This window comes from Silurus meridionalis, chromosome 3 (genome assembly GCF_014805685.1).
Source record: "Silurus meridionalis isolate SWU-2019-XX chromosome 3, ASM1480568v1, whole genome shotgun sequence".
Lineage (NCBI taxonomy): Eukaryota > Metazoa > Chordata > Actinopteri > Siluriformes > Siluridae > Silurus > Silurus meridionalis.
This window is the reverse complement of record NC_060886.1, coordinates 12,042,774-12,060,442: the sequence shown is the minus strand read 5'-3', so window position 1 is coordinate 12,060,442 and position 17,669 is coordinate 12,042,774. Positions and strand designations below refer to the sequence as shown.

The following is a 17,669-nucleotide window of genomic DNA, read 5'->3' as shown; positions in this document are numbered from 1 at the left end:
TACAAATTTACTGGACAATTGATATACAATTATCTTGTAGTCTTATAATTACAATGATCTCACTTCTATTGTATTGTAATGTTGCCGTTTTAAATAAACTCTACATCCTTCGATTACTTTGGTCTGGTTATTTTCTGGGCTCCTCTAACAATATGTGCTTAAAATAAGTTGTGTTGTATGTATAATGATTGAACATATATGTTTTTAAATATTTTACGCGATTTGGTTCAATTAAAAAGATAACAATGCAATTATGTTCTGGTGGGAAACGATACAAAACGGTACTATTTGGTAGCAGTTTTTTTTTTCGCATCTATGGGATATTAAGATTTTTGCGAGGGTCCCTTAGAGGGACAGATCCGGAAGTGAACGTGTATTTTACTGGGAATCAGCTGACCCCACGCGCTACATAACGCAGAGCGTTTAAGTGGGAATGGGAAATATCAGGAAATTTGAATAACTGGGAGCTTTATGAACATTTTCCGCAATGCCAAGGCTACTGGGCTATTATAAGACGTGCATTCACTGTTAGAACAGAGTCATCTGTGTGTTTGTTGTGTATTTGGAGGCAGACTTGCCTTGACTTAGTGTAGAACAGTGGGCTGTACTTGGACCAGACTGCTGCTCCATTAGGATTATAGAGGTAAGTACCTGTAAATGCAGGTTTGTTTATTTATAGAGTCTGATAGCATTGTTTTTTATTGTTTAGGTTTTTCTGTACACTGCTGTTTTGCTGGCACGAGCTTTTGCCATCAGTCTTGAGTCAGAAGTAAATTTACATAAGTCATTACTACTGTTTGGGTTGGAGATGTTTTCTGAATCAGCCCTGAGCAGAATGCTGTAAAACACACTTCCTGGTTTGGTATTAAACACTGCACTATAACGCAATATTCCTCACTCTAATACTTCAAAATCTGAGATTGTTCCCAGTTCCTTGTTTTCTGGATCTTTGGAGGTTCCATATTATAGTTGTGCTGCACATGACCTGGATATATAAGTAAAGCGATGAAAAGCCTCATCTGAAACCTCAAATAAAGTTCAGCTAACATTGACATTACATCAGGGTGTCTGCATGTTTATGTAATCTCCTGGTTAATCACCAGATTTTGTAGCTGGATTTGTAGTTTAGGTTGGACTCTGGTCTCGTGGGGCTGCTCACCCCAGTACTGTTCTACATGTCAGCTGAGCTTTGTATTAGGTTTAATTTTCCCTGAAGGACAATTGCAAATAACCTGCAAGATTATATTTAAGAATGCATTACAAAATGTATTATGTATTAAAGCACATAGACTTGAATTGTGCCTTTAAATCTCTTTCAGCAGCGTATTCAGGTGTGATTTGGTCTCAGTGGCATAATGAGGTTTTGTTATGTGAATTTATTTTTGACGGAAAAAAATATTAGTGTTAGTATGATGTGGCTTAGCATGTCTTAAATCATGAGCAAAAAGCCTTAAGATTCTTTATGATTCCAATGTTAAGACGCACAGCTTTTTTGATTTAACAGTTTAAAGTATCCCTTTGCTGACTGTATTGCGGTAGTTTGGTACTGAATTAGGTTCACTGACTTATACGAACATTTCCACATCTTCCTCACATTGTACAATAATGTTTAGAAATGCAAGTTACAGGAAGGCTGACACGGTGTTGCAGAAACGCAAGCTTAGATTGTGTGTCAAAATGCAGGTTTTTTTTTTTTTTGTCTTTGTGCAAATTGCAAACGTTTTCTAGGGCTCCTGATTAGGACAATACTCAAGCAACTCAAATATAATGCATATGCTGGGGTTTGTGATGAAGTGGTGAAACTGAATTTGGACACCTTGAATGTGGAAGTCATTTGAAAGGACATATTTAATAGTTGTAGATCCAGGATTAACAGAGAGGGTCAGGATAATTTGTCTTTTGAGTGGCTTGTTTCCAGCACATTTGCAGTTCACCTGGTAGACTGAAGAGGGCGCTAAAGAAAAAATATTTTTTATCTAAGGAGCAAAAAATAATGATAATATATACTGTGCTCCCACAACTTTCTGCTTCCCCTAAATCTAGTCAGTCAGCCAGAATCTTTGCTGTCTGATGGTTGGGTATTTATTTTGGACTTGAGTCACAAGATGAACGTTGCTCTGAAGTCTTTCCTTCTCAGAATCTCTAATGAATTCTTCAGAGTCGAATTCAATTATGATGAAGGTTCTGGTACAATTCCATCTCCAAACTTCAAGCCAGGGACTAAGTGCTTCACATATCTCTCATCAGCGTTTTTCTTTATATATAGTTTTATTGCAAGTTCATTCTGACTAGTGATTATCTGTCCAATTATTGAAGAAATGAATGCTGATCGAGGCATTTGCACATAATTAAATGCCTTAATACAGTTTTCTAAGATACCATAGATGTTGTTCGTAACTTCTAATTGAATGCAGTTTAATTATTGACAGTTTCTTCTTTTTATTTTTTTAATTGCTTAAAGTTTTTTTTTATGCTTTTCTGGCAGTTAGAAAAATAAAACCTGCTGATGCATATCTTAGACTTGTCTTGAAATCATATTACATTCCCCTAATAGAGAACTGTATATTGAAGGGACATCTGTTACTTGCTAGCAACAGTAACATCATAATATGGTAATGTCCTTATTGTTATTAATTATTATTCCCCTATGTCTTATTGATTTTTAAATATCACTGTCTGTTGGCTTTATGTGTTGTGAGAGTATTAACATGCCCACAGGCTTTCTAACAGAAAGTGTTTAAATGTGTTTGTCTTCAGTTCAACACTGCCCTGTGGATCAGCAGCATGGATCCATTGGGCACTCGCTCTCAGTTTGTTTATGTGGAGACTCTTCCCACCTGGGACCAGCCTGAAGACGTGGTTGATGGCAATGAGGAAGCAAAGTCTCATCATAGGGATGAGGTTGACAAACTGGCTGATGCAAATCATGTAAACGCTCCAGATTCTCCATTCCCATTCAGAGAGGATATCAACAGAAAAATTATTGTATTGTAAGTCACATAGCATTAATGCATCATTATTGTATTCCCCACAATGCTTTCTTCAGCACTGAAAAATGTTTTTTTCTGTTGAAAATATATTTTTTACTATTCCAGGTAGGGGGTGAAACAGTACACAAAATCTACGGTTCGGTATATACCTCGCTTTATAAGTCACGGTTCGGATCAGTTTCAGTACGGTTAGGGGGCTGAAATGCAAAACACAAAATTGCTTGTAATTTTTTTTATGCAGTTTATTATATTAACATTTGTGATTAAGATTTAAACAATTTACATATTTATATTTTTATTTCAATAAAATGCCTGCTTGGTTAAATATTATATAAAATAATATTTTATAATATTTTATACAAATTAAATAGAATAAATCAAATGAATGCAATGCATGCAATAAAATTGAGTCATCGGTTTAATTGGCACAAATTAATTAAATAGAATTTAATAAATGGAAATATTTAATTAAATAGTAAACTGTTGTTGGACCCCATTTGAGTAACTAAACAAACTTGCGGTCCGCCACTTAATACGTTCCTCTCAGAACTTAGATTTTAACTATGTTGCGCACGTAAAAAGGATTACCGAAAGCCCTGTACCAAAAGATTTTGGTACGAATATGTGTACCTAATTCCAGGATATTGTTTAGTTGATCACTGTAAATATCTTTCAGCAATGTGATTTGCTCCATAAGAAATATATTTAAAAAAAATGATTCTAGTGCTTCAACCATTCAACAGCTTCTTACATTGAAGTACCCCACAATCCTCTGCTTCCCTCTTGTTATTAGTGCACATGAACACATGATTGCATGAGCTCTGTCTCATGCAGCTTAGTAGGATTGCAGATATTTTGCACAACTCCGGTTTTTTCTTCTGTTGCTTTCGCTACTGCTTTTTTAAACAGCTACTGTAAAGTTATGAATAATTCTTTATGTAACAGTTTAACATATGCAGCACAGGAGATTAATGTTTGTGATCACATCTTTCCTGTTCCTGTTTAGCCTCCAAAGAAACATTTTGAGACATTAGTGTAGTTTTATATACTAAGAATCTGCCTCTTAGTCTTATTAGTCGTCATCTGACAAAAAGTGGAATAATTTTTCGAAAACCGGATGAGTAATATTTTCTGTTAATTATAACACCTTCCATTTCAGCTCAAAGGGATGACTTTAATGTTCGTTATTCAATCTTCTCCTCCGTGGTGTTTTATCATTACAGCAAAGGAGACGTGGCACTTTTGAACTGCACTGCCATTGTGAATACGAGCAATGAGACCCTTACAGACAAGAACCCGATCTCAGAGAGCGTTCACAGACACGCAGGCCCAGAGCTCAGGGAAGAACTTTTTAAACTGAAAGGTAGGGGGCACTAATGAGTTTCAATCCAGAAGACAATCAGCAACACAAGTATTCCTGTTATCTTCCTCTTTTCTTTCAACAGTTTTTGTGCACTTTGGAACTGATATATGTTTTACATTCTGATAGGATTGTGTGTGTGTTTTTGCAGGATGTCGAACAGGGGAGGCAAAAATGACAGAAGGCTTTAACTTGGCAGCTCGATTTGTAATACATACGGTTGGCCCCAAATACAAACCCAAATACCGCACAGCTGCTGAGAGCTCCTTATACAGCTGCTATAGAAATGTCATGCAGCTTGCCAAGTAAGTATTATGTCACACAGTGGGGAAATTAGCACCCAAAAGTCGCTTTCTCGCACAGGTAATAGAGTTTAGGAAGTTCTTTTGAACTCAGTAGCTGAGAATGAACTTTTAATTGCTGTCATTAGTGTTCTTTTATTTCTCCCATGAGCGCTTCATAGTTGTTTGGTCTTTATTGAAAGTGACTGATGACAGAAGGAGTTCTAGCTGACATAGCAGTTTTATAATTCAATCACTGCTGCGGTTCAGGTAGAGACTGTATGTAAATCGAAGTCTGATTGTATCTCTGTTCACATTGCAATCCAGGGAGCATGGTATGGCCTCTGTAGGTCTTTGTGTAATCAGTACTGCAAAGCGAGGATATCCCGTCGAAGATGCTACACACATAGCCTTCCGTAAGTCGCATTCACAAACTAAACCATTCACCAAAGAAGAAACGGACTCAATGTTAATAAAGTGTTGTATTGCATATCTTCTGTCAGGGACTGTGCGGAGGTTTCTGGAGAACCACGGAGAAAGCATAGAGGCTGTAGTGTTTGCAGTATCAGATACCGAAGAGGTCTGTTCTATTTCCTATCAGCAGTTTAGATCATGCAATGTGTGTTAATTATGTGCAAAGAGAGATTGGTCTGGTTGTTATTTTGAAGCTGTCTTTGTTGGACAATTCTGTTTGGACTGTAAACTATTTAGAAAAACCTCAATTTAAAGTTTTGCAACAAAGTTACAGCTTTGGTCTTTTGTAAGCTATAAATCACAGAATAAGGGGCTTGCGATTTACATGATTTATATTTAACTGTGATGTGTGTTTCTGATTGCTGCTTGCTATTCAGGCTGTGTATAAGAAGTTGCTGCCACTTTATTACCCACGCTCAAAGGAGGAGGAGAGAGCCAGCCTGCCTCTACTGCCTGACGACATCGGGAATGCGGAAGGGGAGCCGGTGGTGCCTGAGAGGCAGATCCGCATTACTGAGAAGCCTGGCAGCCTGGATGGTGAGTCCCAGCTAACTTGGCATCCATGTTTCAGTATGTGTACAACATGCTCAGTCAGTTCAAAGAAAGTAAATAAGCTTTACACACAACTGGAAAACCTTGGAACTTTATGCAAATATTTTAATATGACCGTGTTTTTTTTTTTTTTTTTTTTTTGTATCACTTAAAAAAAAAAAATTTTAAAAAAACATGTCTAGCCAAAAGAACTATTCAGCATTTAATATGACCTAAAGTGCAGACTTTCATGGAACTGCAAATAGTCTTCCAAAAACTATTCATTAATCATGTTCGTTATTTCCAGCTTTCTGTCATCAGATTTGCCAGAGTCTTTCTTTAGGGAAGGGTATTTTTTTGTTTTGTTTTTTTTCATGGGAAAATGTTTTGCTCGCAGTGATGAAAGTTAAGTAATCTATATCTGAGAAAAATGGAAGGCCTTTAGTCTGTCCTGCTAATGCAGTCAGACAAGCTGCCGGTTGCTGCGGTGTGGATTTAGGTGAGTCTAATTGTTAAATGAACCATTTCTTCCTCTCTTGTCATCCATCTTCTGTGAGTGCTGAGTGGTGTTCTCAGGAGGCCCTTTTCAGCTGGCACACCATGATCTATCACTCAAAATCTACAAAACCCAAATTAGTCTGCATTCAAGGCGTTGTAGCAGTGTATAATACGGGGTTTGTATGGTGACTGCCTGGCTTGCTTGTTGCCAGTAAGCTTACATGGAAGTGTTTGTCAATGCAGGCTTGCCAGCTATTCTCTCAAGCCCAGATCCTGTGGCCTGTAGTCCAGCTGTGTCGAGGTGACCACCCCTCCTTTGAGTTATCGATCCAGCTCAAACAAATGCATTAGCCGCTCCCAGTAAAAATAAACACACACTATCTCTCTGCCTGGACTTGGTGCTGTGGTTTATGATATGAGAAGACAGCCAAAATTCTCTGTGTGAAACTGTTTCTAAAGCCTCGACTGTTCGGAGCAAATTCAAGTAGTTGAGCGTATGAAGTGGAGGAAAAGGATCGTGTGGTGCTGTTATCAGAAAACCAAAATCTTAGTTTCTTCATTAAATTTGATTGGGCCTTGAGACTCTGGCCAAAAATAATTTCAAATACATCTGTTCTTAATTTAGTCCTGATGTCGCCTCAGTTTTCAGCTTCTCCTTCATTAAAGAAGTGTGGTACTCTTTTTCAACCATGACTGTGTTTTTTTTTTTTTTGTTGTTTTTTTTTTTTTTAAGGTTCACAAGAAAAGTCGCACTTATAGTAATTGTAGAACGGAAGAGAGCGGAAACAATCTTCATGGTGCGTGTGTGCCTCTGTGATTGAAATATTACGGTAGACCTGCAAGCTGGATGAAATTAGAGCAGAGAATTACGCGGTCCTCGGTTTCTACGTCCGACGCTAAGTATTATGATTAAGGGGGTCGTAGGAATTTTTTTTGGCCATATCCGATCATGCCTGTGGAAAAACATGGGCTTGTATGTGGAATGTAATACTATACAGCTATATTCGCTGACAACAAAATGTCAACTTTGTGTCTTTGTGTGTTTCAGGTGGCTCTGAGGATGATTCTGAAGACTCAGACATGGGACTGGTGGGTAATCATGCTTTTGCAAGAATGGAAGGAGACGTGGATAAGCAGCGAAGGCTTATTCTTCAGGGTCAGCTCTCAGACGCGGCTCAACATAAACAGCACCAGAGGAAGTAAGGACTTTCTCCGTACTGCAGCGGTCTTTATTACAACACATATACTTTACATACATGAAGTAACCGTCATGATCTCTGGCGTTTGGGTTTCTGATGACAGTTTAAAGCTGAATCTTAAAACAATAGCTTTTTTTTAAGTCCCAAAGTTAAATCAGAATATATATAATTTTTCATATCACACGGCATTATTTTAACTTTACTCAAGACTGTATTGTCATTTCGTAGCTATAACCGTTGGCTGTGCAGAGCACGAGCAGAGGACCTCTCGGACATAGCAGCGCTAAAGGCCCTATATCAAACTGGTTCGTTTCAGCTTTCAGTTCTTTTTGTTAATCATTTAAGTGTGTGTGAACATATGATCCTGTCCTGATTCAGAAATGTGAAATTAACGAGCACATCCGTGTCTTATTTATGAAACTCTCTCTATCTATTACTGTCTCTGTCTCTTTCCAACACACTAACTCACCCCCCCACCCTTATTGTATTGTTTCTGCGCACATGTGTGTGCTGGATCCTCTCACTGCATGTGTTTGCTAACTGGGCAGGAAGCCTTAGTTCCAGCTCATTGAGCACACCAGCGGGGATTCTGTAATCCGTTTCTCTCGGTTCACAATTTCGGGATCAAAAATAGACACCAAAGTAATGGTTGCTGGGGTGATGTTTTCGATCACCTCTAAGTTGCTCAGGTTGGGTAATGTCATCGCTGTATGTGGTGATCTACCCCACCAAGGGTAAAACAGACACCTCTTTGTCAATGTGTATGTTTTAGCTGGAGGACAAAACAATGTAATCACTAATTACAAAATAACATTTAAAATGACGAAATGATAGAAAGACAATAATGCATAGAAATATTAATACACTGTTGATTGGCATTAGCTCAGTAATTGGCTACTTACCACTTTTGGCTAAAGGGGGACACACTGCAATTGTATTTATGTCCAAAATATATAATTTAACAGTAATTCGCTAGTAAATTGACCCAGAAGTTGCCAAAGCTGGTTATGGAAATATTTTAATGATTGAAACAGTCTGAAGGAGGATCTCTTTTTTTGTATGTTTATTTGCCTAAGATGTTTTTTTTTGCTCACAGGTGTCGACTTGTGTGGCAGAACGGTTATGGTGGTGGTAGGCAGAAACATTCCAGTAACTCTCATTGATATGGAGAAGGTAAAACAGTCAGTTTTATACATTTTATATCTGTTACACATGTTAATACAAACCTATCATTACCACATGTTCAGCTTTGATGTATTTTGTGTGTTTCTCTCTCTTCTGTCTCTCTCTTTCTCTCTTTCTCTCTCTCTCTCTCTCTCTCTCTCTCTCTCGCTCGCTCTCTCTCTCTAGGCTTTGTTATATTTTATCCATGTTATGGACCACATCACAGTAAAGGAATATGTGGTGGTGTATTTCCACACACTCACCAGTGAACACAATCAACTAGACACAGACTTCCTAAAGAGACTCTATGACATTGTTGATGTGAAGTAAGACCATTTGTTGCATTCCATTATTTATTGCAAAAATGTGAAAATTCTCATCAGACTCCACCCAGAGTCCTTATAAGCCTTTGTGAAGTGATTTTTTTTTAGGAAAATCAACACTATTTCTACATGAAGGAGTAAACAGTAAATGAAATAACCTTGATGGGATTTGATTAGCATTTTAAGTTAAAAATATGCTTGCTTAATCATTTTTTTGTTGTTGTTCAAAACGGCAACACTGCAAAGCATATACTTTACACACATTTGGGAAATGAAGAGGCTTTTCTAAAATTCTGCATGATCTAGGGCAAGGATTCTGACCTTCCCGTCTCATCTGCTGTATGCTGAAGAGGGGTGCAGCCAGTTTGCGTTGCCTTTTCATACCTGCTCTGTTGTCACCCTCACTACTTTGCCACAAATTGTTGTTCGAATACAGCCAAGAGGATGTTGTTTATTCTCAGAAGAGAGAAATGAAATAGCTGTTGTTTGGCACTGTTTAAGGAAACTGGAAGGGGATTTTTGGCTTAAGTTTTGGGACTGACTCTATTGGCTTTGACACGATATAAATCGGTGCACGTGTCATCGCCAAATGGTGTTCTCCCTCCATATGAGTAAAGGTGTGTGTAACTGGTGGTGTCATGTTGGGGATGCTGTACTGTAGAATTTCTGTGTACTACAGAGCAATCTGTTTTGATTTAATGTGACATAATTTTAGATATGAAAGTCCAGGCTAGGTGCTTTCCTGGTTTTGGGTTTCTGTTTGGTTTAGCGGTAATAGGAAGTTATGACTGAGTATGAGACCATGAAGCATACTTTAGGTTTTTCAGGATGCACTCAATGCACTAATGCCTCAAAAATAGAAAACAGAAGTTTACATGGTTAAAAAACTCACCAGTGCTATAGAGTGGGAATATTACAAAGCCTCTCCCATTTAGGTAGTTTTATTTTTCTTTTCGTAGAACTTCTAATGGGGGCGGGGGGCCTCTCTTCATTCTTGTGACAGTTTTACAGTACTTCGTGCTTTCTTTTTGTTTCCTCTCATATTTGTTCCATGAATTTAATTTTCTCTAGTGTTGCACCATATGTGTTCAGGAAACAAGATGTGTGTGGAGATCTTTCACATATGAGATTCTTATCCTGGCTTTGTTTTTCACTTTTACATCCATAGAACTTTGTGTCCGGTGGCCTGATCTCATTTTCCACTGGATTCAAAATACTAAAACGCTCCAACCATATGAGTTTTTGACACTCTTCAAACGTTTTTTATTCTGTTTGGATTTAGTTGGAGTGATTGTCATTTATTCATATCAGTTTCAAACTGCCAAGTTTGTCAGTATCTTGCATGATGATGTACTCGAGAGTGCTATGAATGTAAACAGTGTTATATTGGAGAACACTGGTAGGGTTTTGCTTCAGCTGTGAGCACATGTAGCCTAGTGCCATTAAAAGGAAGCTGAGGAAACGAATGGGTCTCTGTAACAGCTCTTTTAGGTTCACAGAGGATTTGGATTGGATGTTGTGTCCTTTGTGGGAAAGGTGATGGGAAAGTGGGTGTCCTTTTGTGGGGAAAAATGTGCCCCTCAAATCACTCGTTCCCACTTTTGGACTACAGCGTTGGCGATAATCCTGTGTCATAGACAGCACTGTAGTCTAAAAACATCTTAAACATTTGGAAAAGGCAGTTATTGTTGGATACTGTTTTAATTGTAAATTCTTTGGTAAAATGTTATTTAAGACTAGTTTTATATGTGATATAATGTGTGAGTAATTTCCTTTAGAATGTTATGACTATATTAAATGCCCCTCTGTGTCTTTTCCAGGTTTAAAAAAAATCTGCGGGCTTTCTACTTTGTTCATCCCTCGTTTCGCTCCAAGGTAATTTGTTGATGCGGAAATGCTTGTTCCTGTTTTGAAATGTCAGGCTTGGTAAAGTATTTCTGTCTACAGTGCAGTGTTGTATGCGCAATGTGATTTTGACTTCTCTTTCTCTAAATCATAACAGCAGCATTTCCATATGTTTATCACGTACGCACAAATCATGTGGGAGACTTCATGAGGATTTATGGAATAAATAAAACACAAGTTCTTACCTAGTGCAATCTCTCAGTATGTGAACTGTAGATTAATTCAACAACAGATAATTCCCCTTAAGACTCGCTCCTTCTAGTTTCACCTTTTTTTAATGATGATCAAAACAGATGCAACACCAACCGAGTTCAACATTATATGTTTTACAAGGACCTACAACAGTGCACAGACCGTGAATCCACGTTTCATTATTTTGGTTTCATACAGAAAAGCCTCATTCTAATTTGCCTTTAGTTGCATAAAGACCATATTTGAGGAACAGAGACATTTGGTTAATGTTTTGGTTAATGCTTTTAAGAGAGTCCAGAAAATGGTACCAAGCAACTGTTACTTCATTGTTTCAGGTTTCCACATGGTTCTTCACTACATTTAGTGTTCCTGGGATAAAGGAAAAGGTCCATCACATTGATAACCTGCAGCAGCTCTTTACTTGCATCCTACCTGAACAGATAGACATCCCGCCCTTTGTGCTGGAGTATGACACCAGGGTGAGCCTGCATAAACACAAGCACACATACAAATGGCCCAACATGGGTCTTCTGAATGTATGCATGGTCCTGCTCTTTATTATCCTTCAAGGCATTATTTTTCAATGCCTAAATACACTGGCCAAACATTTGTGGACCCTGGACCATTGCTCTGACATGTAGGCATTATCATCTAGACTGCTTTTAATGCTGTAGCAGTACATTTTTTTTTTTTTTTTTTTTTTAATGAAACTAAAAGGCCCAATCCTCTTAAATCATGATAATTTTTCTGTGGAATTCAATGGAAGAGCACAGATCACTGAACTGAACTTCAAGAGAGCACCTCAGTCTTTCTTGGCCAATATCCATGACTGACCTCACTAATACTGTTGTTGCTGAATAAAATAAAGAATCAAGTAGAAGACTTTAAATGAAGTCATTGCACTGGTTGCATTGCATTGGTTACGTGTCCACAGACTTTTTTTACGTCACAGTATACTTAAGGCAATGGGATGCAATGAGTTTTAATTCATCCCAAAGGTGTTCAATAGGGTTGATGTCAGAGCTCTATAGCAGGCTACTCAAGATCGTCCACTCCAAATCTTCATGGAGCTCACCTTTTTATGCACAGGGGCACTGTGATGCTGGTGAACAGGTTTGAAGTAAAAGTACCACATGGTCACAGTTTGGGGAAGAACCACATATGGGTGAAAATGTCAGGTGTCCCAAAACTTTTGTCCATATAGTGTATGTGGAGAACAAACTTTAGTAGTAGTTAATTTTATAAAGGCGTTTTCCTTGAGTTCACGTTTGAATGCTGGCTAATGTTTTTTCTAAAGTAAATATGAGATTATCACTGCCTAGATCAACACGTAGGATCCGTTTCGGGCAATTTTCTACAAATACCTACAATTCATACGCGTCAATATTTACGTTTTGTTGGTGTTTGGAGATTTGTGCATTTAGAACGAGACCTGCAGCTATTTAAGTCGTGCGAGTCATGATTTCTAAGCTGTATTGTGCTGAGAGAGTGTAGCTGTGGGAAAAGGAACTTCCAGGTTTTTTTTGGAAGCTGTAATAAGCATAAGTTGGGCCAGACTAGTATCAACATGTTCGATCATTAGAAGGTCAGTGAAAGTTTTTCCCCCCATTGTGATACCGTTGTCATGTTTTGAGCGAGTAATGTGTAATAAAGCATTCTTGCAAGTGAAGGTAGTGCAAGAATTTTCTGCGGTGATTTTTTCCCTTTATGGTGAATACAAATGTGTAGTAGAGAGCCGACTTTAATCTATCTGTTTATCTGTCTGTCTATCTGCCTGTCTGTTTATCTTTCCTTTTATACATTTTGTTTACTCAGTTATATTTTTTTTAGTGATTATGTAAATTGCAGATTTCACCGCAATGTATTATGCAAATCGTATTGTTTTTTGCTTAATGCATCTAAGAAAGTAGGATTCAGAAAAGATGCATCAGTTAATGAGAGCTGGGGACACACTGACAGCAGCTCGATCACAGCTGAATGTGAAATAAAACATCCCATGCCTTATACACTGGACCCTTGAGTCATATTAGCAGGGTTGCCAGGGTTGTGTTTTTTTTAATGCAAAATTCAACTAATTATTTAACAACAAATCGGGCATACTGTATGTGCATGCCATGGTGAAAAAGCAGACTTTTTTTTTTTTCTTCATAATCTTGTTTTAAGTCTTATTGTGCAGTTTGTGAGATGTAGTTAGGGTGAACATTTTTTTTCTCCCTGTGAAACTAGCAAACCAGTGCACATTAGCACTCCTGGCCATGTTTAAATAGCCGTGAGTGTTGCATTCAAATGCACATTTTGTTAAATGCTGCTGAGATTCTGTAGATTCGATATTTCTGCTAACAATTACTGTGCGTTAAATCCATTGAAATTGAAAAACTAAGGCTCGTATGGCAGCAGTGTTTATTTTTGATATGTCAAAAATTAATCAAATCCATATCCAAGATTGAAGCAAAATCAGAATGTTGTGCATCATGCTCACTGCATCCCATTGATGTTATTGTAATATATTAGTTCATAAAATTATAATTTATTTGAGCATACAAGGATATATTTAAATGTAAACATATTTACCAGCTGGGCAGTTACGGATGAGAATATGATGTATGATGTACAATGTAAACATTGTGTAAAAAAAAAAAAAAAACCCTGCCTATTATACAGGATACATATATTTGTTTGTTTTTTTCATTTGAGGAGCTCTGGTGTGCAATCAGCATTCCTGTTTAGCCCAAAGGTGTTTAATGGGTTTAAGGTCAGCATTCTATGCAGTACACTGGAGTTCATCCACTCCAGATGCCTTCATTGATCTCACTTTGTCCATAGGAGCATTGTCATGCTGAAACAGGTTGGGCCTCTTAGTTCAAGTGAAGGGGAATTACAATTCTGCAGCATACAGACATTCAATTGAATTGTGTGCCTGTTAAATACTTCAGGGAAGACCCACATTTGAGTATGATGGAGAGGTGTTCACAAACATTTGGCCGGTGTATTCCAATTAATAGACCCACAAAACATAAACATTGTTATTAGTAATATCATCATTATATAGTACAATCTGAATCCAACCTGATTTAAACTGTTTAAATAGTTTGTTTCAACTGTAGTTGAAAGGCCATTATTTTCTAAACTATACATCATAGCATTACATTGTCAACTGTACAGTTTCAGGGAAACCTTATCGTAGCTCCTGAGAAAGGCAAAAGTTTCCTATTGACTGATTCTCCCTTTGGCTCTAATCACGTTTACATAATATACACTTTTAAAAGTTGGCAGTGCATTGATTAAATATTTGCTTTGTTACTCCTGTCTCTTCTGTAACACAAATTGTTCAGGGTTCTGTGGCACGGCCTGCATTTGCTTTTAGTCAAAAGACTGAATTGGTGAACTGGCTGTCTGAGAATGCGTGCCTTTGCGTGTCTGCACTTGGTGTGAGGCTGAAACTGGGAATGAGTATAGCTGCAGTTACTGAGTGCTATTAGACAAAATGGTGGTGTGTGTGTCTTAGTGTGAGTGAAAGAAAGAGAGGGAGGGAACAGATTTAAGGTCTAAGATACAGACCATAACACGTTTTACTCTAAAGATTTTTTTAAAACATGCCATTGATTAAAATATAAGTTGTGCACAAACCTGTAAACGGGGCAGGGGGAGGATGGCAATCTTCAGCACTTTTCTATTATGTATATTCCTCAGCTAGTCTTTCTGGCATAGAAATGACCATTTAGCACTTCTGTCATTATGTTTTAAAGACCTGGTTTTGGCCTTTTTAACTTATTGTGGGTAAGTAGTTTTGTAAGAGAACACAGCCATCCAGTCGAATGCCAAATTTACCGTTTCTCCAGCAAGGTCTGCGAGTTCTCTTGTAAGATACGGGTGTATGAATGCATGTCACTTTATCAGCAAGTCTGTGTTTTGTTTCTCGTCTTATTTAATTAACTACAATCCAGGGTTATTTTACTGGAGTAGTTCCTAGAATTATCTGATTATTTTATCTTCTTGACTTTGTTTTCTCGAAGGGAATGTTATTTCATGGGATGATTATACAGCCTTGTGGTCTGTTCAAGTCAAAATGTACCACTTATAATGTTTCAAGTGGAACTATTCTAAAACACACTAAACAAATAAAGTTTATGTGCTAAACATGGATCACATGTTTTTCTTTCAATCATTTTGACTTGAAATATCAGGTCTTTTTTAAATCTGATTTACTCATCATTTGATGCTGCATTTTACCAATATAAAATAAACTGTTGGATCTACCCTGATTCATTACCACCATTTCTTATTTTCACTCAAAGGCTTGATTTTCGAAGCATCTCAATGCACGTGAAGTGAATTTGTGTAGCTTTAAGGTTACCAAAAAAAAATCTTCATTGTCAATCAGTTCAAATATTTCTTGTCTCAGCTGTTCAATATGACGCATGAACAGTCCATCCGTTGCCAAATAGCAAACAGAACGGGGGGGTAAATGTCCTAGACAACAACTTGACAATGCATGACAAGCGCATAAAGGGCTTTCGTATTCTGACTACCTTTTCAAGTGTTAAAAATCATTTGGTCATGGACGTAGCAGAATAATCTGCTTTTGTTCTCATTTGTCCTGCAGGCTTCAGAGCATGCTGTTGAGCATTACTTAACGTTGTCCTCATAACCGCTGTATGGGCAGAAGAGCTTCAAGTGCACAAGCCACTAAACTCTTGGGTTGCTCGAGTGGCCACGGAGATCTCTGCATAATCGAATTGCATAGATTATCTTCAGTGTTTTATATATAACAGAGCCCTCAAACTCAAATTCAGCACATCTTTGTTAGACTTTGTAATAGAAGTTTATATGTGTTTGCTTTATTAGGTGATAATTTATTATTATCTGATTGAATAACAGAGATTGCAGTTAAAGTTATTGTAATCACACCTGATTGGATACCAGCTGCTGTGAGGAGAAACAGGATCAGCCAATTGGGATGATTTTTCTTCTTTTTTTGTGTGAAAGCTACTCACCAGATGGAGGTGCTGGAGTTTACTGCAAATGTAGATCAGGATTAATATTTTCTCATACAGGTATTATAAATCTAGGTTATTAATATGGAATTGTAGAATTGCAGATTAAGGTTAAATAACTTCCTGTTCATGATGAATACGTACGTTTTACGGGAAATACATCCAGATTAGGAACCAGTCTAGATTTTTTTTTTGGGGGGGGTTGTGGATTTACATCCCACCAAATTGAATTTCCACAGAAAACACAACACACTACAATGCTTCTAAATATGTTTTTAGACAACAGTGTGATTTTTGCATTATGCACACGAGTGTTGATTTTAATCCATGTTTTAGTCGGTGGTTGAGCCGGCTACATCAAAACCCAGAGTGCATATATACACAGTTGGTTATGGTAACCGCCTTTGGCTATTTTAAAAAAGCGGGGAAGACACAAGCACTTGTGAGTTTTAATTAAGCACGCAATCATCTTTTCTAAGAGGTTTATATAATCTCAGAGGATGAACAATAGCGTAGCGTTCTTTTACTGTTCCAAAGGTATGTAGAATCAGTTACAAGGCACAATAAAGCAGTCCTAGAGCCTCGTGTTGGACCAAAACCTTAATAACTTTAATTTGTCACTCATCTGTACGGACAGGATAGAACACTGTGTTCAGAATTATTTCTAAATAGTAATAATAATAATAATAATAATGATTTATTTACCAATGACTTCAGACCAGTATACCCCATTTTTCAGCTGTCTCTCTGCCCTGATTTGACTTATACCAGATGTTTTGACTTTATATTTGTGGTTAAGTTTATGCTAACACTGATTTTTCTTCCTTTTTCTTTTCCCCTCTTTTCGCTCTCTTTTTTTTTTCTTCTTTTTTTCAGATGAACAGCTCATACTGAACTTCCCACTCATCAAGCCTGTAAAGTAAACCGTGCAGGTGATTTGACTGAGCCTTCTTTGAATGCCCAGCATTTAGTTGAGCTCACAACTGGACGTGATTTGCAGTTACACAGGCTCAGTATGGGTATGTTGGCATGGAGAAATCTGTCCCTCCCATTATGTGAAACGGCTAAAGGAAACCGACTCGATGCCCTCTCTTCCAGTCACGAAGTTTGCTGTAGACGCCGTGCTCAGCCGTCGGCACTGGTCACATTTGATTTGACAGACTGATGCATGCGATTGTGCGATCGAACAGAAAAGCAGAAAATTGTTCAATGTCCTGAAAACTATTTATTTCTTCAGTCATATTCTATTCTTATTTCACACAATGTGGTCTTGGTAAAGGTACCTACATAAGCTGCTTTGTTTTAAATATGATTACATGCAGATTGTGCTGACAGGACCGTGGCCAAATGGAGTTAATTAAAAATGTTATTCTTTAAATATTTAAATGGAATATTTTTTTATGTTCCCTTTATTGCACACTAATACTAAACACATTTTTTTTTTTCCAAATAGAGACAGTCAGGATTTTTTTTGTGTATTTCTTCATTGTTTTCTTTTTAATCCTAATTTTTTGAATTGATTGCATTGTGTCTCCTTCCATAGATCTTACTTTGTCTGAAATTGTATTAAATCTTTTTTTGGTGTTTATAAGCCATATTTACACAGGTACATGACAATTAAGGCCTCTAAAGAAAAACATCTTGGCACAGGTACAGGTGATAATGTGCAAGAAAAACACAGGGGTTTCAAAGTGTGATAGCAATTAAAAAAGGCATTATTTGTGAAAGGTGCTGAACTTTCCATAGAGCCATTTTGAA

The 17,669-nt window shown here is 37.5% G+C and overlaps 1 protein-coding gene across 1 annotated transcript; it reads left to right on the top strand.

The window, feature by feature from the left end:
* The first annotated feature begins 412 nt into the window (after positions 1 to 412).
* gdap2 (ganglioside induced differentiation associated protein 2) lies at positions 413 to 17,289 on the top strand. The gene is made up of 14 exons (XM_046844852.1): positions 413 to 643; positions 2,758 to 2,990; positions 4,214 to 4,353; positions 4,502 to 4,655; positions 4,959 to 5,047; positions 5,135 to 5,211; positions 5,483 to 5,642; positions 7,183 to 7,333; positions 7,562 to 7,638; positions 8,430 to 8,506; positions 8,684 to 8,823; positions 10,641 to 10,695; positions 11,253 to 11,396; positions 16,788 to 17,289. The coding sequence occupies exons 2-14, from the start codon at positions 2,785 to 2,787 to the stop codon at positions 16,803 to 16,805; spliced, it is 1,488 nt and encodes a 495-aa protein (XP_046700808.1). The 5' UTR covers positions 413 to 643; positions 2,758 to 2,784; the 3' UTR covers positions 16,806 to 17,289.
* Positions 17,290 to 17,669: the final 380 nt, after the last annotated feature.